Raw genomic sequence first — 26630 nt, 5'->3', positions numbered from 1 at the left:
TGCAAGGAGATGGTGTCTAGGCCAACTCAGCATCACTGGGTGCATGACAGGAACCAACACTAAAGAGGCACAACTCCACCACAGGGCATATTCAGGTCCACACAAACATTTACTTATGGGGTGTCAGCAATTAATCTGTGTGTCTTTGGAAGAAAATCTGGAGTACTTGGAAAATCCATGCACACTCCAAGAGAATGTGCACTCTTCACATATAAAATAAACAGTCCAGAATGGCAGCTATCTTGACATGGCTGGATTTTAGCAAGGGCTTACTGGGGTAGTAGCAAGGGGCCCCAAAATTAGGGTTATTTGCTGGGCTTGCTTCCAACTTGTTTGCTGAATTATTTCTTGAACATTTGTCATTCAGCTTGCTTAGGCAAACTTTTTTTCCCCAGTACCCCACAATGCTTTTCGAGGCTAGCATGACATGTGTTGTGGATTCCTGGGTGATTCTGGGATAGATCACCATGGTAACAGCCGATGTGGTCACTCCAGAACAACAAACAAATATGGTGTCATGATAAAATGATAAATATTTTCTACTTTTTCATTTCACCATAAAATGAAAAATCAGTGTTAGTTTTAGCACCTTGAAGTTCAAAACCACTAATGTGACACATACCTATTGAAAATCTCTCCAAGAAAATCTACAAAATATTAACAAAGGCTATTAATCATAACAATAAAGCTGACCCCTTGCTTCACAGGCAGTTAGTGGTGATAAGAGCTCTGGAGATGCAAAGAGAGAGAGAGAGAGTGAGAGAGATAAAGGACTTGAAGTATTGCGCTATGCTATTATGATTGCATTTTTTGAAGTTGTTCAGAGCTATTGGCTGAGATATATACAGGTATATACAATTTGAGATCATTGTCTTTTGTTGTTTGAGTCATGGTGGCACAAAGGTTAACACTGCCGCCTCACAGCCCAGTTCACATTTTTAGCTACAAAAATTGGTCCAGCATAGTTGGCAGATGTTTCCCTAGACACTTTCCTTTTGTCAAACTTGCACTGAAGCAAATTCAATAGGGTTTGCTCATTGCTGCCCAAAATAATCTCAGTGGACAATTTTTTGTAAGCAAATATTATGCTGCACTGCAAGCACCTTTCTTGATTCAGTCTATGGAGTACAGGTGAATGTGTCATCACAACGTTTTTTCTATTTGTTCAGGTATGTCTGTCATGCTCGCTTATTGCAGTTTTGAGATAGATAGATAGATAGATAGATAGATAGATAGATAGATAGATAGATAGATAGATAGATAGATAGATAGATAGATAGATAAGACCTGTGCAAGAGAGCATCTGATCTTCAGAACAGGTATTCAGCTGACCCTGAGTTGGATTTTAGTGGAGAAGATTGTTTCTAAGCATTAAATCCCTTTCATCCACTGGAGACGTTTTAGAGTTTCTCAGAGAAAAAACTTGCAGGACATCCACCAAAATATAGATGTTACCTTTAGGTTTTACCTGACATTGCCTATCACAAATGCAAGTGGTCAGTGATCCTTCTCCAAGCTCATGTTAGGGAAGAACAGGTTCAGATCCACAATGCGACAAGGACGACTGAATCATTTGACATGATGTCAATTGAGAGTGATCTTGTCCAGAAATTAGATTTTCGTGATCTGGTTGATCAAAAACTTCACTGCAAAGAAATCCAGAAAAGTACAGTTGTAAAAAGTAAGCATTTCTCTTTGTTACTATACAGAATGGCACATACAGTAATTGATATTTCTACATTTGTAGGCATTTGCCATAGTGTTCTATAGTTGATCTTTCAAACCTTGTTTTTTAATGGTTACTTGTCATTTCTGCAGCAATGGCTAATTAAAGATATAAGCTTTGACAAAGCTAGTGCTGGCTTATAGACTAAGGCCAATAGGCACCAGCCTAGAGGCATCATGACTTGAGGAGCGCCAAGGCATATCCAAGCAGCTCTTCTATCAAATGCCATTATAGGGTAACTACAAGAGAACCTGCCTCCTGGTGTTCAACAGCACATACAGTTATGAACTTGATTCAATCTTCAGTGGGAACCCCCGCTATTCAGTTTACAAAAGTTTTTTATGAATGTACTCTGATCTCCAATGGGGACCTCTCTGCTCTTTAATTTACAACATAAAAATAAATGCACTCTGATATTTAAGGGGGAACATCCGCTCATCATTACTTTGGGGCACCATGTACCCTTAAGCCGACCCTGGATACAGCATATTTGACTCTCATAATTCAGAGACTAAACCTACATTTTTTTCCATTCTGATTTTTACCATTCATTTTAAACTTAGGACTCTGTAGAAGTCATTTACTTTACTCTATGTGACTCTGAGCTATTGAGGTTGATGTGTATAGCACGCTTAGTTTTTTGTGTAGGTAGGGCCCCAAAAATGCCTCTCTACCCACAAATGAGTAGCTTAATGTAATACTTTTCAAGGCATGTTTTACTACTGTATATTACATCCAACCCGTCCCCCCAAGCCCCCCCCCCCCACCACCACATATTACTTCAACGCAATCAGGACTTCAGGGATATTAATAGGTAAGTGATGCATAGTGCGGCACAATGGTACAGAATACCAGGGAGGCTGATGTAAGGGGTTTGGAGTTATCAGTTTTTTGTTTCTGAACCATTTGGTACAGGTACTGAGGTCTGAAAACTGGTATGATACCAAAGTCAATATTTTAGTTCTGATCAAACACAACAGCCTAATTCCACTTTGAATGCAACATAGCAACAATTAAGGAGGCCAGAGTTCACTTCCTGGGTCATCCATATGTGGAGTTTGCATGTTCTCCCAGTGTCTGTGTGGGTTTCTTCCAGGTGCACCAGTTTCCACCCACAGCCCATGCAGGCTAGGTGTATCAGTGACAATAAGACAGGCACGTGTGTGTGTGTTCATCATGTGATGGACTTGTGCACATTCCAGGGTTTGTACCTGCCATGTGTCCTTTGCTTCCTGTGAGAAGTTCCAGCCTCTACACAGCCCTGCTCAGGATTAAAAAGGCTTAGAAAAAGGTATGGTATGTTTAAACTGCGCATCCGATTTAGCTATCGATTATTCTTTCATGTTCATTATAGGCTAGTGCTTCATCGAGAGCACAAGGCAAGAACACACCTTTGAAACGGTAATCAACATAAAACAGCATTTTGTGCTTTTAAATTACTGTTCGTTTTGAATATACCGGGCTTTTAGTAAGCTTAACTGAATATTTATGTTACACAGATTTTTGGAAATCACTGCACTATTTTTCTTAAGCGAACATAATAAAGATGAACACTGCATTACAGCGAAGAAATCATTGACCGCCCCCCTAATTTTTTATTACATCAGCTTTTGCTAGCAGTACTGTATTTCTAAAACGCTGTCCTGACTTCTGACTTGGCCGAATCTTAACCAAGCACCACGCCCGCGTCTCACTTGCTACCGAAGGCTGACAGAGAAAGATGGTATGGGGCACGGTTACCATGGCAATAGTGACGTCTTCTCCCTTGCTCTAATTGGAAGAAACCCCGTGGCCCCAGCCGCAGCCTGCTCCCAGAAAAACTGCCCACTCGAATCCCGCCTCTTCTCCCCGCGCTCTACTGCGATTTGTTGAAAATGTCAAAGAACGGGCGCGTCCGTTAGTTAATACAGAATTTCATTGGTTGTCACGAGAGTTTGGTTACGCCTCTGTAAATGTGACAAGGGCGGTTGAGAAGGGAGGGTTCTTTTCTTTTTCCTTTACACATCCCACAAAGCGGTTCAGTTTGGAGAAGCTGAGTGGAGATACGGTGAGTGTTATTTCAAATTGTACATTTCTTTTTTTTTTTTTTTTCCTGGGTGTCGTTGCAGTCATTCCTATGTTATTACTTTATGGAAAGATATATGCAGGGATAATAAAAGTGAATGAAACGATAGATGTGTGAAGGGCTTTAGATGAAAGGTTTTTCTTTCATTTTGATAAATTCAAACAAATTGATAAGCGGTATGTCGGCATGTTTGTCTACTTCGCTTTGTTTTATTTAACCCATAAGTTTTGCTTTTCGACCTCGGTGTTCAGCAGGTTTTATAGGCGCATCCATTTTGTCATAAAGTCTGTGGAATTTGCTCATCGGTAGGTCAGCTAAGCCGCCATTTTCTGTACGTGTATCGTTGGTCTGCATATGTATATATTAATTTGTGTATGTAGGAAACTGGTGTCTACAGGTCCATTTGGGCGTTTCAGAGTAGAGAGCGATAACCGATTGTGTTCTCTTATGCGCAGTGGTTGGACGCAAGAAACACTGTTGTGGAGGACGCCTTAGTTTTTTCTTGTGTGGTTATGTATCGATAGTCTTTTTAAGCGTATTTCGTTTTTGTACGTTTTAATGCGCTCCTTAGTAGTTGACTTTTCTTGATGGTGCTTGCTGATGAGAAAACAATGGGGCACCGACTGCGGCCAGGTAGGTTGGACCCCGACTCTTGTTGGTTGCATATTAATTATATCCGTGTAACGTAACAGCGGTGTTCAGTTTTATAAGACAATTGTTTGCTGGGGTGTAATGATTTTACCAAGCAGACGCAAGAGGGTGCGTCCCTGTCTAAGCACCTGTCCTCAAGGTTTACTTGAGCCACACCTTTCCGCTTCATGTATGTTGTAAATTACTGGCGCTTGGCGCAGTACATTCATTTGATAGTACATTAATGGCATGTAGCCAAAGTGTTTGTCCGGCTCATGTTGTGCGATACATTTTCAACACGATTATGTAATTGGATTTGTCCTTAATTTTAGCGTTAAACATGGCTCTTGGACAGGTAATGTGTACCTGACCGCAACTCTAGATGGATTTCCCCTCATTTTTGAATGCCGCACTTCCCCGCTTTCTGTAGCGTTGTGGTCGTAAGAACAGCTGAGGAGAATGTTGCTTGACTGGCTGGCGATGCTTAGTGACTGACTACCCCGTCCCGGTGCAGCTTACTTGCGCAAATCGGCGGGAGACGCTCATCAACAGCCTATTGAAAATGTACATCGCTCATGCTTTAACGTGGTGTGAGATTTTTTTTTTCCTTTATTTTTCAGGCATTGAAGGTCGAGATTTCCTCTGCTCCTCCCTAGTAGATTTTACACCTGATTTTCCGAGGATACCATACTTGCCTCTCCTGACCTGTACCAGTTACAGACTGTTTATTTAAAACGAGAATAATTCAGTGACAATGGAAAAAACCGAGATGATCCAGAAAGCCAAACTGGCCGAGCAGGCAGAGCGCTACGATGACATGGCTGCCGCCATGAAAAGCGTAACAGAGCAAGGTACTGAATTGTCCAACGAAGAGAGGAACCTGCTCTCTGTCGCTTATAAGAACGTGGTGGGTGCACGTAGGTCGGCCTGGAGGGTCATCTCAAGCATCGAACAGAAGACTGAAGGGGACGACAAGAAACGTGAATTGGTCAAGCAGTATCGGGAGAAGGTGGAGGTGGAACTGAGGGATATCTGCAACGACGTGCTGGTAAGACGGGGTGTAGCGTCATATAAGTATATAATGCGTCTAGCAGTAAAATGTGACCATGCTGAGGAAACAAGTTTCGCCTCCCTTTGCGTTTCCATAATACTTTGGAGCAAAGCCATTGTCGACCTTTTACATCCGTGGCTATTTGGATCAGGTAAAGAGGAAACTTTGAACGTCTCTAATACAAGGAATGTAATTTTCAAAGGCCCTTACAAAAATAGTTTTTCATAGTTTACTAGTAAAAATATGTTAAACGTGCATAGATAGCAGTGAAGTTTTAGTGTTCATTTAATGTGCACTGATTTACGATACTCTGGTTGTCTGGTGATATTTCATATTCCTGATTATAATTGGAGGTAAAATTCTCTGTTTGGCTTGAGGATATATACAGTGCTTCTCGGCAGGTTTGTTTGGGTTTTTTTTTCTCTCTCCCCTCCCTCTCCATTAGTCCTTGAGAGTGCAAGTTCCCAAAAAAAAAAAGCAGTGCAAATTTGGTTTTAACCTTTGAGGGAGTGTTTGGGTTCAGGTCAACTGAATAGCAGAAACTGAATGCTGCAGTGGTGAGTTTGGTTATATTAGGACTTAGTTTATCTTTTAGGTGAGAGGTTGGCTGCAGTGATGACTTGCTGGTACTCATTTTGTTCAAGGCAATGTTAGCCGTCCCTTCTGGAAATGTCTTCAGTCATATTCTTTGAGCACTCTATACTCTGTATGTTTGTATATGAATATTTGATAAACTGATTGTCAAGTGCAATTTAAATATTGGACAGGATTCTGCAGTGGAATGCCACACGTTGGTGGACTTTGACTTTTAATTGCCTGTTTATGATCGTGGACTGCCAGATCTCTAATAGCAGTCTCGGGTCAGTGTTGTATCTTGCTGTCGATCTGGCTGATGTGCCACTTAGATATTCGTATGCAAAGCATTAAAGTTCATTGAGTAATAAATGCCATATTTTCATTGCTCCATTGGGACTGTTATTATTTTGGCTAAGAGTGCAACAGAATGGAAGTTTGTTTTTAAATTTCATGCTTCGTTACTGTGCTTATAAATTCTATAGTGGGGTGTGTATGTTTGGGTTCATATATACACATGCATGAGTTGGGGTGGTTTGGGAGATCATTGGTTTATCTCTTGGTGGTATTTAGTAAGTGTTGTGCCAGTGGCTTGTCCTAGTAAATGTCTCGATGCATTGATCTTTTACTTCTGAATAACGTAGTATTACGTTACATATTTCCATTGTGAGAAACTTTGGACAGATCACATGCTTATTGGGTTCTCTTGTGTTATAATCATGCACTGAAATTTGTTTATCCCTTTCTTGGCTCATCGATTTGTACAATGCGTTTGTTATTCAAGTCAATGTTTCCTATTGTTGAATTTGTCAGTCTGTAGGATGACTTCTTCCTAAAGCAAACTGGTGTCACATGTTCCAATCAATAAAATTAGAATTGTTTATAAAAATACACACAATGTTTGGTTACTGTTGGTCTGTATATTTCAAGATGGATTAGTTCTTGTCAGTCAAACTCCAGTCTAAAATATTATTTGACAACCTTATTAGAGATTGTAGAGATGCATAAAGCTGGAAAATGCTGCAAAATATTGGGTGGCTTTCAATCCACAATAAGACAATTTGTGTGCAACCAGAAAAAATTCAGTACTGGTGCTTCATACTCCAGGAGTTCTGCAATGATCATGGTTAAGATAGCAGAGTGCATTACCAAAGGAAATGGAACAGAAGCCTCAGGTACTGGCAAAAGACCTATAGAAATCTTTTGAACTTGTTAGTTTCTGCTGTTAGCATTATAAGAAGTGGTGTTCATGGAAGGAAACCACCACCCTACAAATGAAAAGGTGCATGTCTCAAGTTTGCAAATGGCTTTCTGGATATTCCAAAGTCTTCCTGGAATAATGTTGTGAATATGGAAGAGAAGTTGCTTTCTGTGGTACAAATGTGGGTGTTACTGTATACTTTGGAGAGGAAGAAGTACTTTTACATGAAGATCCTATCCCAGCTGTGAAATGTGGTGAAGGTAGCATCATGGTTTGGGACTGCTTTGTTTACTCTGGACTTAGGCAGCCTGGTTTCATAAAGGGTGCCATGAATTTTAAAATTGGACCAGTCAAATTTACAGAAACATGTTGTGTAGCAGTCTATTACATGACCCTTAATAGAAGTTGGATGATGCACCATGATGATGACTTGAACCACAGGAGCAAAAGAGTGCCATCCCAAAATACAGGATATCTACTTTTAGAAGCCAAAGTCTAGGTCTTGACTTAAGATGCTGTCTTAACGGAAAAGAGCTTCTTAACACAAGGAATTTGAGAAATGTATAAACTGAACTCCAAACCATTGTGCAAGTCTGAATTGCAGCTGCTGGAACTGCTTAGGACATTCCTTTGCAACAATAACCACCATCACATGTGTTCAAATTTTTTTTCCAGCTTGAACTGTCAATGTTTAATCTATATATGCTCAGTATTGACAAACAATTAGCAGTGTTATTAGTTTAAGTAGATTAGTTGTCTTAGTGTAGCTGAGTTGGAGATCATACCACATTTTTACCAGCAATTTAATGTAGAATGATTACTGGATGAAATGCAGTTGCAGTAAACTGTTTTCTTCTCTCATTCAGTTTTTTTCATTTTAAATCCACCTTTAGGTTTGAAATTTACTGCCACCAGTAAACCATTTTGAAATATACTTTTCCATATAGACCAGTTTAATCAGTTTACTGCTGAAAATGTTGAAAGGAATACTCCAACTATAATATATATTAATTAGTGTAATGTTACTCAACCCATATGGTTTGTAATGATGGCCAAGAAAATTTTAATCCTGTCCCATTCACACAAGATCAAGCTTTTGAATTAGAGACCGAATTTTTGACCACTGAATTGGGAAAGAGACATTTTCATTTCAAAACCACAATCTCGTGTTAAGGAGCTTCCTGTTTGTCGACTACTTATATTTAGTGGAGGTTGCATGTTGTGAGCATACAACTGAGTTAAGTGTGCATGTGCAGTCAATGTGCTGACCCAAGGAATCTTAACGTGTCCTTTTTTTTTTTTTTATTGTCCAGTCTAACACTCCCACCTCTCATTACCCCTAAAAAAAAATGTGTCCAAGACTGCTACAAAGCCAGAATAAAGAAATCAAAGATCACTTTCCATTCTGCAATGTTTTTTTATTAAAAAAAAAAAAAAAAACATGACTTTTAGTCAGAGGAAACTTGACATCTGCAGTTACTAATCTCGCTTTGAGCATCTCAAATTGCTCAACCAGGAATCACACTGACAACAACCTGATTCCATGACAACTTTTCAGTACAGTTTCAAATTTCAAAAGTATCTTGAGCTCACTGAATGCTGACAGCCAATTTTAATCTATTACGTTATGGCGCAATGCTGCATTAGGGCTTTATGGGTATGGAGAGTTCAGCTACAATCTGGGGCCTCTTTTGTCATACCACAACAGAACGTAAAAAGTACAAATGTGAGACATGAGCCTGTTCTGTTTGTGAAATTCAAAACACCCATATTTCTTATTCTTTTTAGTGGCATGCTATACTTTGGTGTTTTGGTTTAGCATTTGTTTGTTCTCCGTGCTCAAGTCCTTGCACACAGGCACATCCCTAAGACATGAGACAAAAATTAGACTTGTTTGATTTAATTGCAAGTTGCAGACCCGTCTGTCTACGGGATATGTCAAGCTATACAACTGATTTTTACAGGCACATACTATAACTGACTCTGACTCGCTAAGATTATGTAAATGAAGTTTGCATGTAACAATTGCTGGAAAAATAATGTAGTGTGATATTTTAGGCATGTGGAGTGCTAAATATATATGATTTGCACTTTTGTGACCTTAATGTACATGTTGTAATGAGTTAAAGGAATTGCCTTATTTTTTCATTTAGCTGAGGGCTTTGCAACTGGAATGGATACTCAAAACGATTTCATTTACCATGTCATGAGCGTTAAGTTCACCATACTATGTGTATGTGTGAATAACCTCTGTCCCTATATTGCATGCATCTGACCAGTTTGACTTTTATTTGACTCTTTTGTAGTTGCTGCAATGTGCATTTTTAATAGAAGGGAATTTACAAACAATACTTCAGATTCTCCAACTCTATACATTTTGAAATAGTCTATAGGCAATACCTACAGAATAGAATGTCCATGTGGTGTATGTGATGGCTAGAGTACAAGATGTACTTTCTCTGCCATACAAAAGAAAAAATATTTATGCTTTACTGAGTTTAATTGTATTTTATTTACCAATACTAGTATAAAGTTCAATTTACCAAAGATGAGTTGCTGCTGTCATATCTGGCATAAGGTGGCTCAGTGTTTAGTTGTGCTATCTCATAGTTTCACTTTTGCATGTCTGTGCCAGTTACTTCCTGTTAAGTTTGTGTTGTGTGGGATTTGTTCAGGGGCATGTTAGGCCAATAACTGGCTACATTTCCCTAGTGTCAAACCAAGTAGCAGTTTGTTACACACCTCTGAGTTCTTACTGTGTCTCTTGCTGTAGGTTTTGTAACGTTCTCTATTTGTGAATTGTATGGACATAATTACAGGAGATTCATTCATATTGTGAGAAGGAATAAGGTGCCACAAATTATACAAGTGTTGGGCATACTGTGTTAAATGTAGATTCTATATACAGTGATCCCTCGCTATATCGCGCTTCACCTTTCGCGGCTTCACTCCATCGCGGATTTTATACGTAAGCATATTTAAATATATATCGCAGATTTTTTGCTGGTTCGCGGATTTCTAAGGACAATGGGTCTTTTAATTTCTAGTACATGCTTCCTCAGTTGGTTTGCCCAGTTGATTACATACAAGGGACACTATTGGCAGATGGCTGAGAAGCTACCCAACTTACTTTTCTCTGTCTCTCTTGCGCTGACTTTCTCTGATCCTGACATAGGGGGATTGAGCAGGGGGGCTGTTCGCACACCTAGACGATACGGACGCTCGTCTAAAAATGCTGAAAGATTATCTTCACGTTGCTATCTTTTGTGCAGCTGCTTCCTGAAACGACATGCTGTGCCTGCACGGTGCTTCGCATACTTAAAAGCTCGAAGGGCACGTATTGATTTTTGACTGAAAAACAAACTCTCTCTCTCTCTCTCTCCCTGCTCCTGACTGAGGGGGTGTGAGCTGCCGCCTTCACCAGCTTTGTGCCGTGGTGCTTTGCATACTTAAAAGCCAAACAGCCCTATTGATTTGTTTGCTAGAGGTTGTTTTCTCTATCTATGTGACATTCTGTGCTCCTGACACGCACTCCTTTGAAGAGGAAGATATGTTTGCATTCTTTTAATTGTGAGATGGAACTGTCATCTCTGTCTTGTCATGGAGCACAGTTTAAACTTTTGAAAAAGAGACAAATGTTTGTTTGCAGTGTTTGAATAACGTTCCTGTCTCTCTACAACCTCCTGTGATTCTGCGCAAATCTGTGACCCAAGCATGACAATATAAAAATAACCATATAAACATATGATTTCTACTTTGCGGATTTTCTTATTTCGCGGGTGGCTCTGGAACGCAACCCCCGCGATGGAGGAGGGATTACTGTATTACGTTACTGTGGAATCTTATTCCTACCACATCAGAAATCCTTCATTTTGCAGAAGTATTTACTTCTTTTGCAAAGACTTTACCTACTTCTGTTAGTGTTGTGCACTCATGCCCTCTGGGTCGCTAATATCTGAGGTAGAGGTTAATTTAATCATGTGCATGGTGCGAAATCAAGTGAACAGAACAAAAGATAAAAGTATACATATAATGCTGCCTGTGCTGAAGGGTAAATTTAGTCAGCCCAGTTTTAGGTTCATAGGGAGCCTGTGATTATTACAGTAGCACTGTGTGTAAGGCAAAAAGCAAGCATGGTGGCCAGTAAAGAGCATTTGCTCTTTAACTCAGTCTGCAGTGCACACCTAATAATTTAAGCACATGCTGTATCATTATCACACATTTTCGATACATCCATCTTTTCCAACATACAGTAATTTGTATTTCTTTGTATGCAGGCTATATTACATTTTATTTTCAGGTCTTCAAAGCCATTCTCCAGCTTCTTTGCAGGATGTGTCCCAGACTAAAGGTGTTCCCTTGGGAACACATTGCAATTACACAGCCATGAAGTTTTTTTAAGCTTGTAACTCTCCATGGTTGTTTGTATATATTTGTATGTGGGTTCTACCGCATTACTTTTTTGCAATGATTTCTTGCCTTGAAAAAGTTGTTCTCCCTGAACTCTTCCAATTGGCTTTACAACAAAGTCACAATGCCTCTTTTGTTTATCTCTATTTATATGGTGGTTTAGATGCACTACTTTCAATATTCTAAGGATCAGCTAGCATGTAAAAGATTTGCAGAATGCTGCATTATAAGTCCTAAATTCCAGCATGGTTTGTTTTTTGCCAATAGACACTTTTGTATACACTGATTAAGGAATGTGCGCTTTAACCCCTTTACCATAGGAAAATGTTAACAGTATAGCTTCATTAATTTTTAAGAAAATCTTGTATATCTAGCTGGTTTTTCATTTATTGTGCCCAAATAAAGCTTTAATATGTAATACATGCCAAAAATTACTGGTATCAATCATTACTTGAACTTGGTTTCAGAGTCCATTAGTCTAACATGTCAGCAGCCATGAATAGATTTAAATACCTTAAGGAATCATCTGAATCCAGTACATCTGCTTTGCTCTCTGGAGATTCAGTGAGTGACAGAAGTGCATCTCACCATTGAGATTCAGGAGTTAACCACATATTCCTTGAGTTTGAACACTGTATTGTCACATTTTGTGGGTGGTGTTTATAGTGATACTGAATCAATCCATCTAGCTGCCTTTATGACAGTTACTTTGTATTTCCTGTGTCTGCAAATCCTGTTCGAATTAACCACTGAAAAAAGCAGTTTCTGTTCATACTTTGACAAACTGGTATGACTGTGTGAGTTGCCAACACATTGACAATTTAACTTTGTACCACATGGGTAGGGGGTTAAAGGGTTGACAATGCACTTAAATAATGACAGATATCAACCACCCAGAAAATGAAACATAATTGTCTCCTTACTAATGGTAACTAAACTTTAAATTGTCAAATTATTTTTGTTGCATTTGCGATCTTTGAACAATTCTAATGCAATCAGGGCTGTGGATTGGGACTACAGTTTCTTATTTTGCAAAGGTTTGTCATGTCCCAGGGTACAAATACCCTCAATTTACTCTTCATTTGTTCTTCTTCTTTTAAAAAAAAAAAAAAATAGAAGCCTTACACTTTTGACACATAACCTACATTGGTACGTTGTCTATTCTTTTTGGACAGTGCCTTGCAGGGTTGTGAAAATAGATTTTTAAAATGATTTCACTGTTTTTCATGGTATTCTACAGCCTACATTCTGGTTCAGTCTAGCTAGAGTTGTAGCCTCATTTCTGTTCACTCAGTGTTGAGCCAGCAATTTTACTGGTGTTGGAGCATTCACCAACATGTTTAAATACGAACAGGGTAGCTAGAGTTGTCTGGAAATAGGTGTGTGATGTTGGCAAAAAAAATCTTTATTTTTTGGGACTTTGGCGATAACGATAATTAGATGATATTTTGCATCATTTAAAAACATGTTTGTAAAAGTCTTATTGATCTAGGTTTGTCCTGATTATAGGCTTTTGTAGCTTACTAATGGAGATTAATGGAAACAGTTAAGGAAAATGGGTCGTCTTTACCTAAAACTGAAGTAAAATAACAAACATTATCACCAGTCAAAGTATTACTGTGATCAAAGAGTGCAAGAATGAGTAAACAATTTCATGGTTCATCAAGACTAAGGAAACTATATTATGAGCATTTTAAACAGACCCTTAATGTAAACAAGATATGAATACAAAGAAATCAAAATACTAATTATAATTGAATTACTGGACATGAACTTTACAGTGTGGATAAACTGCTCTGCTGTAAGGTGGATTGTGCAGCATAGAAGCAAGAACAAAACTGACATACTGTACTAGATAGATACTTTATTAGATTGTAAAAATCCAAACATCTAGCAAATACTGCTCAAGAAAGAAAGCTATAGCATTTGTTAGCAAGTTCTGTCATATTGCACAAAGATTAAAAAAAAAAGTATAACATTTTTAAACAATTTACTAACTTTAAGTTCTGTCTACTATTAAAGATATACTAAAAAAATTGTAAAATTCTATTGAGGAAACTTGTATTGTGTGACAAAATTATAAGACTGTCCACAGCATCTGGCTTCAGAGCAGCATAGTTAAATAGATTTTTTTGTGTGTGTGTGTGTGTGTGCGCAAGTCTCCCCAGTTGGGGGAAGTTTTACTTGTGTTTTCTATCAATCAAGTAGATTTACATCACTGTCCACCTCTGGTATCAAGTAGCTTTTGACCCTTTTTTTTTTCCTCTTCTCCTCTCCCAATACTAGTGTGCAGAGGCTTTGCCTCCTCTGAATTCCTGTAGGGTTTTTTGTTCTGAAATGACGACAGCTTGTGAAATAAGATGTGTGATAGGCAAATTCTGCTTACAGAAAAGAAAAAAACAATGTCTGAATGGATCCCCCCCCCCGACACCTAAAGGGCTCTGTACTTTGTTGGACTGTCCTTTAATGGTAAACAATGTCTTACATAGTTTGAAGATTGCTGTGTTTTAAGCAACATCAGTCTTTTTTTCAGAACCAAACCTCCTCAACATGAGTGAGGATGATTGACATCTTGCAATTAAAACAAAAGACTTAGTTTGCGAGGCTGTTTATCCCCTAGTGTTGTGTGCTCAATCATTTTTAGGTAGCCATGGTAGTCATATGGTGTGCTGACCATGTACAGTTGACATACTCACTCACCTTGCACATCATTAAAACAATTATCGCACAATCCTGTCTGGAAATGCTTTACTTTGTGGCAAATGGGGACTCAAACCCTCAAGATATGTTACCTCATAATACCAACTAAAGGAGCTACCACAATTTCCACAATTTAATCAGGCATTTAAAAGTCTAACACTCGAGTCAATACAGTGAATTTTGAGAGGTGTCTTGCTTCTAAGTTTTAAACAAAGTATAAACCAGAGTTGTTTTTTGTGGAAATAGGGATATGTGTGGGTGTGTTTCTCTCTCTTTCCCCCCCCCCCCCTTCACCCAGCCAGAACAGGTTAACAAGTTTTTTTTTTCTTGTTTTTTTTTTTTTGTAATCAGGTAAATGTTTAACACATCAGGACATTTTGGCTTTTTTCATTTTTTAGAAGGTTTTCCACTTAGTTCCTGCCTAATCAGAGGAGTAGAAGACTTGTCCTATATTAAAGTGTTAACTTGGGTTTTTATAGTTAAACTGTACCACAGGGTTAGGGTTAACAAAATGAAATTCTCTAGGGTTATTGTTCAGTGACCATAAAAAATGATAAAATAAAAGATACTTAAAATACATTTTAACTAATGTGTAGAGAAAGCATTTATCCATAATTACATCCAGCATTTTAGAAAATAAAATGCTTCTCATGGTTACAAGCTGTCATTGTTTAATATCTTCTGTAGCCTACTTACGTAAAACACTGCTTAATTTTAAAAAGTATTTTTCACCATCTGTCTAACCAAAATATATGTATTCTACCCATTCATTTAATTGATACTGGCACTGCCTAAATGTAAATATACATGCACTTATAGGGTTTAATCATTAATTGCACCACGGCTTTTTTTTGTCATTAAAATATATATATTTACAATATTTGTTTTTCCAGTTTACCAGATAGACATTCCATTCTTGGAGTATTTAAATATGGATTAAAATTTTAAGAAGGTGACTTAAGTGTTTTTAGAATGATACCAACACCTGATAGTCTCACGAAAGAGACATAGCTTGACACATGCTGCCGCTATGTTTACTTTTTAAAGCTCCACAGGTGCCGGGGCTGGTCACCTTCCGTGACTTATCTGACTTCTGGCTTTGCCCTACAAAATTCTTTTCTACATACTTGATTGTTGTATGTGTATAGGAAACATTTTCAGTTTTCATTTTTGTTAAATATGATCATTGTTTTTTTTACTATCCCCAAATTGCCAGCACTTTTGCACCTATTTTTAATGTGGTCAAGTGCCAGCTGATCGTGATGTACTTTGCTTTAGCTACAAATTCTCGTCTGTGTTTGGACTGCTACTTTTACTCAGCTTTATGCTGACCAGGGCACACATTTTGGCTTTCCAGAGGCGCTGATTAAATTGAGCATCTTTGTTACTTTTTTCCTAGGTTTAGGTTCATAGTTTCTCTTTTAGGATGTTTTGTTGTTTTATTTTCCAAACTAATAATGTCATTGATATAGATCTTGATACTTTCTTTGTTCCTTTGTTTTACGGAAGATAGGAACGCAGACAGCTTACTGATCTACACAAGGAAACCCACCTTTAAATTTTGGCAAGTTTCACTCCCTCTGCCCAAATAAAGTATGATCCAGCCTAAACTGTTACGTCAGATGTACATTTATTTACCTTATATTGGTCAAACAATTACTTTTTTTGAGCATCATTTTACGACTAATTGTAAAATTCGTTAGAATGCATACCTATAGTCCACATACAATGGGCATATGAGTGTGAATATAAAGATCAGTTAATATTCCATTTCAAACTATCAGATTAGTATAGTCTTACCTATATAACATTTTGCTTGTAAAGGTTAAAATAGCAATCCTACATTCTGTAAATCAATAGTAGGGATGCACCAATTGATTGGCTGCCATTTTAAATTGGCTGATTTTTTTTTTTTCACCACTAAAGACTGTGTTTTGTAATCTGCCAATTTACTAATTCCAGTTCAACCTTTACTGCCCCTGCTTTTTCTAAGGTCTACGCTAATGTAGTTGCAGTGCTTCTTTACGCAAAGGATTACTGTAGCAGAGCCAGAATTTGTCCTTTTTCCCCCCCAACCCCCTACAGCAAAATTACTATAGTATAAACAAGATCAGCAAGTCCATGCTTGTTTTTCCAGAGAGCAAAAGATTAGAATATTAACCTTTCCATTAAGGATAATGGAGTAATAAACTAAGAAAAAGGAATCTGAGTAGTCGTACTGTGCAATTAGACAAAGGTCAAGAAAGCTTTGAATTCGGACCTTAATTTGCCCTTTAAAATGGGGCACCATTTATTAGTTTAGACTACATGGTTGTGTTAAACACAGAAGTTTAGAAAAGATAAGAATTTGAATTTGTTGCTTAGTAAGCAATAGGCTTGTTAGCTTGACAGCGAAATCTTTTGTCAGTATACCCCTGTTAAGACACAAGGCAATATCCTGCTTGTTAAAGAACTTTGATTTTTGGGGTTTTTTTTGTTTTTGTTTTTTTAAAGATTTATACTGCTTATACAGCAAAAACATTGGGAGTGTAATTAATAATTATAAATGATTAAAACCTGTAAGTGCATGTGTATTTGTATTTAAGCAGTGTTTAATTGCTAATATCAGTTGATTGATTTTTTTTTTTTTGTTTTTAAGCTTTGTTTCAGATAGGTCCATTAAAAAGAATTAAACATTGACAGCTTTTCATTATGAGAAGCATTTGTTCTTTTATGCCCTATATATGGATAAATATATTTGTACATTAATATTTTAAGGAAAATTTATTTTAGTATTCTGGTTACTGAACAATAAGCCTACAGAATTTCATTTTGTTAAAAAAAAAAAATGAACAGGTAACACTTGTCTATAGTTTAACTATAAATAAAATTATATATAAAAAATTATTTTTAAAAGCCACGCTTATAAAGTTAAAGTGTACTAAAAAGTGAAAAAATATTAGTCTCTCATACATAACTCGTAAAATAAGTGTGGGTGCTTTTCATCAATCAACATTCAAAAAGCGCCCACGCTTTTATTTTTTTTGAGTGATGTATGAGTTTATATTGTTAAATTGTTTATATATAACACACACAGTAGAACCTCGGTTCACAAACTTCTCTGAACACATACAAATCGGGTTACAACCAAAAAGTTTGCCAAAGTTTTGCATCTGTTCACGACCATACACTTGGGTGACAAACAAGCCAGTTTCCCTTCCGGTTTGCACGTGCCTGTGATTTACGCATATGTTCAGTCTGGTCCACAGCTCATGTCAAGAGGCCAGTTTAAATAAACAAATTGCTGCACTATAGCTGCCACGTCCTCTTCATAAATAGAAGCATGAGGCGGCTAAAGGGAGGAAAAAGACAAAGATGGAGGTTGCGGAGTGAGGAAGTAAACAGGAAGCAGTGTGGAAAGAACTGGTGTGAGCCAGGCAGGCAGCTGGATAGTGAGCTCAAGCAGGGGTGTTTGGCCGACACTCGGTGGGCAGAAGGAAGCGGTCACTCCAGCTGAGCGATGAAGGAGCTGTAGTGACCAGAAAGACGGCTGGCCGCGTAAGCCCAAGAAGGCAGCAGGGGTCACCAGTTAAAGAATGCACTGGGCTTCTTTTTAAAGAGACTTCTTCCAGCATTGTTTTAACCTCGTCGTATTGAATGAAGACTTTTTTTCTATTGGATTTTAACTTCCACTTCACTTCTGTTTGTATGGGATTATTTATTTATTGAAGGATTCTGAAAGCAGTGCGCTTTATTTAATTTGGACTTAGTTTTTGATTGTTTTGTTGATTTTAATAAAAGCACTTGGCACTTTTTGCACCGTCCTCTTGCTCTGTTGTAGTGCCTCACTGTCGTGCTCATCGGTAACATTACCGATGGTGACGGGTTTAAGGGCTCCCGGAAGCGAGATGGGAGCATGCAGCGAACCAGCATCGTCAGAGACTTTACCTCAAAACTGTAATCTCCTCTCCACCCAGTTCCTCCTCACTTCCTTCATGCCAGAACTTGACTCATTCAAGGTTAGTTTTCTTCGTGGTTTGTGGTTAATTTTTGTATAAATTAAGGATTTTTCAAATGTTTTTTTCCTTGTGGTTAAATCTCTCTCTCTCTCTCTCTCTCTCTATCTCTCTCTCTATCTCTCTCTCTATCTCTCTCTCTATCTATCTCTCTCTCTATCTATACATACAGTAATCCCTCGCTATATCGCCCTTCGCGGCTTCACTCCATCGCGGATTTTATATGTAAGCATATTTAAATATATATCGCGGATTTTTCGCTGCTTCGTGGGTTTCTGAGGACAATGGGTCTTTTAATTTCTGGTACATGCTTCCTCAGTTGGTTTGCCCAGTTGATTTCATACAAGGGACGCTATTGGCAGATGGCTGAGAAGCTACCCAACTTACTTTTCTTTCTCTCTCTCTCTCTTGCGCTGACGTAGGGGGGTGTGAGCAGGGGGGCTGTTCGCACACCTAGACGATACGGACGCTCGTCTAAAAATGTTGAAAGATTATCTTCACGTTGCTACCTTCTGTGTGCAGCTTTTAAGTATGCTGCACGGTGCTTCGCATACTTAAAAGCTCAAAGGGCACGTATTGATTTTTTTATCTGTCTCTCTCTGCTCCTGACGGAGGGGGTGTGAGCTGCCGCCTTCAACAGCTTTGTGCCGCGGTGCTTCGCATACTTAAAAGCAAACAGCCCTATTGATTTATTTGCTCCTTTGAAGAGGAAGATATGTTTGCATTCTTTTAATTGTGAGACTGAACTGTCATCTCTGTCTTGTCATGGAGCACAGTTTAAACTTTTGAAAAAGAGACAAATGTTTGTTTGCAATGTTTGAATAACGTTCCTATCTCTCTACAACCTCCTGTGTTTCTGCGCAAATCTGTGACCCAAGCATGACAATATAAAAATAACCATATAAATATATGGTTTCTACTTCGCGGATTTTCTTATTTCGCGGGTGGCTCTGGAACGCAACCCCCGCGATGGAGGAGGGATTACTGTGTGTATATATATATATATATAAAAAAGTTTACAGTGAGCAGTTCGTAAGGCTATAGCATGAACTCTTGCAATGTTAGTTTTCTCTGTTCAAGGTTTTCTCGGTGTTATGCACCAAGCAGGTGTGTAGAGAGAGACAATGTTTTCAGCAACTTTTGAGAAAAAGACTTGTCTGGCACTAAACCTGAAATGCTGCTTTTTGTCACCTGCCAGTAAGGCAAATGCAGCTGATACCATTAGTTTCATTGTATCAGATTTGTTTTACACTAAGGTAAAGGGGGCACTAAGGCATTTTTTCTTTAAGTAAGTTTTGTCATGCAGAGAACTAGTATGTACAACCCTAATTCCAAAAAAGTTGGGTAGCTGTGTAAAATGTAAATAGGCTGAAAAAGTGGTAGTAAAAAGAAATGAATGTAATTAGATTAATTGGCAACTGGTCTGTAACATGATTGAATATAAAAAGAACATCTTAGAGAAGCAGTTTCACTAATCTGCAAAAAAAAAAAAACCTGTACATACTGTAGAACAATTTCAGAATGTTCCCCAATGTAAAATTGCAAAGACTGAATATTTCATCAGCTACAGTACATAATCACATCGAGTCCAAGAATCTGGAGGGAATCTCTGTGTGGAGGGGACAAGGACAAAAATCAATATTGGATGCCCTTGACCTTAAGGCACTGCTTTAAAAACAGGCTTCATTCTGTCATGCAAGGCACTTCATGGGCTCAGGAACACTTCCAGAAGTCAGTCTCTGATCTGTTTGTCGTGTCATCAACTAATGAAGGTGAAAGCTCTTTCATGCAAAGAATCCCATATGTGAACATGATCCAGAGTCTTCTCGTGGCCAGAGCTCAATTAAAATGGACTGAGGTAAAGTGGGAAACTGTTCTGTGGTCAGACGAGTTGAAATTTGAAGTTTTTTTTTTTTTTTTTGGAAAACCAGGATGCCATGTCCTGTGGACTAAAGAGGGAGAGGGACCATCTGGCTTATCAGCACTCGGTTCAAAAGCCTGCATCTCTGATGGTATGGGGTGCATTAGTCTATGGAACCGGCAGCTTGCACGTCTGGAAAGGCACCATCAATGCTCAAAGGTATATTCAGGTTTTTAAAGCAACATACTTGCAGCAAGACATTGTCTCTTTCAGGGAAGCACTTGCATATTTCAGCAAGACAGTACTAAACCGCCTAGTGCGTCTATTAAAACAGCATTGCTTTGTAGTAGAAGAGTCCGATTGCTGAACTTGCCTGCCTGCTTTCCAGACCTTTCAGCATCTGAAAACATTGGGCACATCATGAAACGAAAAATACGCCAAAGAATCCTGTATCAGACAAGAATGGGACTTCATTCCTCTCTCAAAAGTCCAACTGGTCTCCTCAGTTCTCAATTGTTTATATACTGTTAAAAGAAGAGGGTACACATAAATATAAAAATAACTTGGCTTAATAAAGCCTTTACCCGCTTGTATGAATGGGTTTGTTTGCAAATGGTGAATTGTATCTGTAGATCATAGCCACTTATCATTTTAACAAGATTTAAAGTCAGAAGTCAATTAACATCCTGAAAAAATGACTAGGTGCTCTGGGTATAGTTTTAACATCCAAATCCTTTTATAACTGGGGTATCAAGTTCGGGGCTGTTCAGAATGGGCACCTTTCAAGGCTGCACTAAGCACAAGGCATGTATTGTTTGGGGAGCCACCCTTGCATGTACAGTGGTAAACAAGTTTGGGCACCCTTGCTTAAAATGTCAGTTACTGTGAATAGTTAAGTGAATAGAAGATGAACCGATCACCAAAAGTCAAAGTGAAAGATGCAAGACACATTTTATGCAAGATTTTTTGTTTTGTACAATTTTTCAGTGTTGGAGAGAAAAGAAGCACTATGCAAAAGTTTTCAAAATATTTGAGGTCTCATCTTTTACCAAGTTCTCAGACCTTAATTAGTGCTATGGCTTGTTCAGTCATTGTTCAGAAACCCTGGGTGATATAAATTGCAATGAATACTCCAACCTTGTCCCAACAATCAGCAGCCATGGGCTCCTTTAAGCAGCTGTCTAGAACTCTGGAAAATAAAGTTGTTGATGCTAACAAAGCAGGAGAAGGCTACAAGAAGATAGCCAAGTGTTTTCAGGTAGTTTTGTTTCCTCGATTAAAGTTATTTAAAGTAATGTTGGTAAAGGTAGGAAAAACAGATTCAAATACCAGCAAGTTCTGGAAGCAAAACTCGCATCATCTGAGAGGGGGGGGGGGGGGGGGAGTTGAAGTTAAAAAGAAGATAGGTCCAACAGGATAATGATTAGAAACATACCTCAAAATCTACAAAGGAATTCCTCAAGAGACTTAAGCAACTGTTTTGCTATGGACCTCACATTCCCCAGGCCTAAGCATCATTGAAAATTTGTGGAAAAATCTCAAAAGAGCTGTGCTTGGAAGGCGTACCAAGAATCTGGCAGAACCACAAGCCTTTTACAAGTAAGAATTGACGAAAATACCCCAAGAATGAATTTAAGGACTCTTGGCTAGCAATGAAAAGCATTTATAAGCTGTGATAGTTGCTGAAGGGGGGGGTGTTACTAAGTATTGACCATTATCAGGTGCCATATTTTTGAATCAGGCATTTATTTTTTCTGTATTTTGTACCTGTGAATGATGGAAATGTAATTTGGCTTAAAATATTAAAGAAACCAGTCCTCTTTTACACTCTGCCTTTGGGTGATCATTTTTTCTTCTGCTTAAGGATTTGCAGTAATATTATGTAAGGGTGCCCAAACTTTTGCATACCATTGTATCTGTCTAAATGGTGACAAAGTGAGTTCCCCCGTATGTCCACTCAAAATTTAGTTTTTCAGAACTTATATAAGTCTTGCTTGGCACGTAACTAAAACATGAGGCAAATATCAAATATTACTCAATGCAAAAAATTAATGGACGTTAGCAGTGCAGAAAGTCTCCTACATAAGAACAAATTCTATTCCGAGAGCAACTCTGATAGAAAACATGCACAGCTATTTGTACATAAGAAAATGCTTATAAAAGATATTTGTAATATGTTTTCATGTTTATTTTAATAATAAAGTTGTTTCCATATTTGTCCGGCGGCTTTTGCTGTTGACGTTGTCGGCTTCTGTATACAGACTCCTATCAAACATTTGTATTGTACAGTACAATTAGTTAATATTTGTTAGATTTCTAGTGCATTTTAACAGTAAACAAAGTTTTTAGCCCAATTTTTTTTTCCCCCATCAGCTGATCTCTGTACAGTACACTCGCTTACTGCTAGCAAATGAGCTTGTGTGATTGTCTTCAGGTACACTTCTGACCACCATACACTAACAGTATTAATTGATGAAAACAAATAAGCAAACACTAAATTTGTATAATTTGGTTTTTGAAATGAGTTTAATGTAACTTAAATATGGCAATTTGGCTGGCACAGAAAGCAAATGGGACACACTTGCCACTTAAGAAGAATAGCAAACCATTTCAGTGTCTCTCTGGAGTAGTACAAAGGTATAAGTGCTATAATAATAAAGCCTAATCTCAAGTGAGCCAACTTCATTGGCTACCGTATACAGTCATTTAAAATTGATCATAAAATCGGACCCCAACTTGTATGCCCATTCAAAAATGCGACAATTTGTTTTTGGGTTTTTTTTTTTTTTTACATTATCTTTCCTCCTCCAATCTCGCATCAGTTTCTTGGACACAAATTTTGTTGCAGCAGCGCAGTTACCAATTTATTTTGCCTATTCAACATTTCATTTAAAACCAGCTTCATATTTTCTTCTCGAATGCTCAATTGTAGATGAGGGATGCTGTTATAGTGTATGAGGGTGTGAAGTACAAAAAGCGAGTGTGAGGCCGCACCCACATACAAGAAATGGCTTTTTTTTTTTTTTCTCATTCATCACGAATATGGATACAAAAAATCTCATATAGGTGTGTAATCTTTGTTGTTGTTTTTAGGTATTCATTATGTATTAAAAACCCTGATGTAGAATCTGAACATATCCTGCAAAGAAACTGAAAAATGACTTTTTTAAATGACTTGAAGCAAGATTACACAACTAGAAATCACAGAGGAGAAGGATATAATTTGAAACTGTTTAGACAGTTTTTTTTTTTTTTTTTTTTTTTTTTTATTGTGTGTAACCCAAAGTATTGACTTAATACATTTAGATAGAATGTTAAAGCTTCCTGACCATTCAGATATTTAATAGGTTGAGTTTAAAGAACAAGACCATGGCTCAACGCAAAGTGCTTAGATTCCACATGATCATATTTGTCATAATATGACATGCACTTCATTCCCACTTCTGTGCGCACAAAAGAAGTAACAGTTTTGGGGGTTGTTAATTACACCCAATTTATTTAATTTGTACCAACTGAAAACTGACTGAAGACCAGAGAAGGTCGTTGTCCCTAGAATGGAACCTTTAATCAATACTCAAAATATTTTGAAAATAGGGCTGTTTATAGGGGTGGACGGTTAAAATAATTGTATTTCAATTGTGATTTATTTTTGATTAAACATTGTCACAATGAAACACTGTTGCCGACCTGCATATACTGTTGACAGAACCTCCATTAATCAGTGAATCACTTACAACATTTATGTATTAAGAAAAAAGTTCTTGTGTATGTAAAATCAAAGCAGAAAATATATTATCTTGGTCTTTAACACAACCTGATAAGTTACTTTTTGGGCTTGCTAAAAACATGTTGCTGCTCATGTATCATTTAAATTTCTTTGATTAAATGGTGCTGTGTATGTATTCTAAGAACATCATTATTCTTAAAATACTTCAAGTTCTCTATTCTTATTTTTTGCCCATCATCAGAAAATTGACCATTACATATAAGGTACAGCAATATTGCAGCATCATACTCATGTTTTTACTTATGGCATATTAGTTATACTGTTTTTGCCAACAGGAGCAAATTTCTAAACTAAAATCCTTTCTTTCACAGAAGGACTTGGAATGCAGTTTTTATACTGTTATGTTTTTACTTATGGCATAAATGCCCTTGGATACTTACTAATCTCTAAATGTAGCCTGTTTCAAAGCACTAGAGTCTGGTTCAGTCATTGAGAGCACTGACGTTCCCATGTTCATCCTGTTACCTCTAATCCTGCAAACTTGCTTCCTAGGCAACTAGTGGGACTGTCCTTGAACAGGTCTGTTTCCATTCTTTTAGGAGAATGTTATTTACAAGGATTTCCTTTAGTTTAAATTTCATCATCAATATAATGAACTGTCATACTACTTTAAATTCTACTTAACCACAAGTTAGTTGTGCTTGATTTGTTCAGGATTTAAAAAAGTAAAGGTAACTTAAGATAAATTATGGTGTGGGGATGTTATTTCTTGCCCAGGGGTGTTGGATCATTTTCCTTCATTGTGAACCATTTTATTAGAATCTTGTCTTTTTTGATTAATACTACTGCTGTTAACTGATTTTGCATGCTTTGACCTGCTGTATATGGCTTATGTTAAAGCATAAACAGGTAATTTTCTGTTATTGGGGCTTTTTTGTAACTTGCTTAGCTTTCCCTCAGATGCAGTTTTAGATTGTAGAAATGTTCTGAGTGCAATGTTGGAAAAAGTTTACACAGTATGCAATTTTGAGCATTGCTATTGAAAACAATATTGGGCGATATAGATTTATTGGGCTTTTTTTCTTGAATCACTCAAATGCTTTTAGCATGGTAGCCTGTAATCTGATGAAGTGCCTCTAATTTGCAAATGAGCTTGAACTGAGAAAATTGATCTTTTGATTGGTTACAGCACTCAATTGCTGTTTAAAACAGTCTAACTAGGAAAGTTCCATCTTTGACAGAGCAGAAGTACTAAATGAAATGCAGTAATTGCAACTTGTTGTGATTAGTATTGCATTAGTACACAGATCAAGGGATGTCATTAAATCATACAACAAATGTAATTGTAGTGGTGCAGACAAATTTATATGGTTCTGCTTTAATTAAGATTTTAATTTGCAAATAGTGAAAAAAAATTGATGAAATAGTATGCTCAAATCTATCACCAACCAGGAATATTCAGTTTCATGCCCTTTCTATAGTGCAGGTATGAAGTCAACCAATATCAATTGCAGTATAATAAAATAGTGGGGAGTTCTTATATACTTTGTTACATTCTGTTAAACTGTACTCAACCTAATGCTGAACAGTTATAGTAATACTGCATTAAAGAAGGAATGTTTTACAGAGGGATTTGAAGTGCTAACCTACAAGAGAACAGGTAAATATATGGCGAAACAATTAGTCTCTAGCGGGTACCAGGAAGGTAAAGAGTTGTCGGCTCCTTCCTTCCAAAGAATAAATACCGCATGAGAGTTTGGGTTTGCAGTGCTATCATTCTATGCCCAGATGTAGTGTTTTTCGTGAGGGAACTTTTGTGTATCAAATATTTAGAGGGAACATTTTACATCTACCAGTGTGGTGGTGGCTGAAGGAGAATCCTAGCAGGGATGTAGGTCATCGGAGGAATTGGGTTACATTTTTCTATTCTTCTATCAGAGAAGGGTAAGTATTCCAGGGAAGAGGAGATTGTTTAATATGCATTAATTTTTGCTTGAAGATGGTTCAGTTGGTGGTGAGATCATTGATACCCAAGTATCTTAAACATTTGCTTCTAATTTGTGTACAATTATGTCTGATGGTTTGGTTGCTCCAAGTGAGGCAAGTTTTAAATGTAATCCTGACATGTAGTTGGGTGCTTCCTACTTGGTTGGTAGTATAGGAGCATAGAAAAGCAGGATTTTGAATTTCAAGTTAGGAGTGGACATTGAAACTAACATTTTATACTAAATGTGCAATTAGATGCTGGGGAAAAATCCTACTGCTCTCAAAGTTATAAGGTTTCATTATATTATGTAATTCGAGAAATTTGAAAAAATTGATCAGTCAACTAATACTATTTTGTAGTACAAATGAGGTAAAAAAAAAAAATATGGATCTCTTGACAGGGGATTCCTACCTAGGCGAGGCAGTACATAGGCAGGTACTAACTATAATAAGGTACACGTATGATAAAAGTTGACTCTTTATTAATGCTTACTGAAAAGTAACAGTTAATGGAAATTTCCCTTTTTTGCATTTCCTCTCATGTCAAGGCTATTTTTTTAAAGTTAATTTCTCATTGAAGGTTTATTTGTGGGTTTTTTTAAAAAAAAAACACCTAGCTCTGGAGGAGTTAATTACCTTGAAGTTTTCTTTTTCTTTTAGCAGCTTATGTTTTTCTTTGGGTTTGCCCAGGAGTACTAATGAGCA

General features: G+C 37.5%; 1 protein-coding gene across 1 annotated transcript in view; it reads left to right on the top strand.

Moving 5' to 3' along the window:
- The first annotated feature begins 3650 nt into the window (after positions 1 to 3650).
- The window catches only part of LOC114648075 (14-3-3 protein beta/alpha-1-like), a 42360-nt gene continuing 19380 nt past the window's right edge, over positions 3651 to 26630 (top strand). Inside the window, exons 1-2 of the mRNA XM_028796880.2 lie at positions 3651 to 3773; positions 5042 to 5469. Coding sequence (XP_028652713.1) covers positions 5176 to 5469 — 294 coding nt within the window. The 5' untranslated portion in view covers positions 3651 to 3773; positions 5042 to 5175. The remainder of the gene's footprint in view (positions 3774 to 5041; positions 5470 to 26630) is intronic.

Source organism: Erpetoichthys calabaricus, chromosome 3 (assembly GCF_900747795.2).
Source record: "Erpetoichthys calabaricus chromosome 3, fErpCal1.3, whole genome shotgun sequence".
Taxonomy (NCBI): domain Eukaryota; kingdom Metazoa; phylum Chordata; class Cladistia; order Polypteriformes; family Polypteridae; genus Erpetoichthys; species Erpetoichthys calabaricus.
The sequence above is the reverse complement of the archived record's forward strand: the minus strand, read 5'-3'. Positions and strand labels throughout refer to the sequence as shown.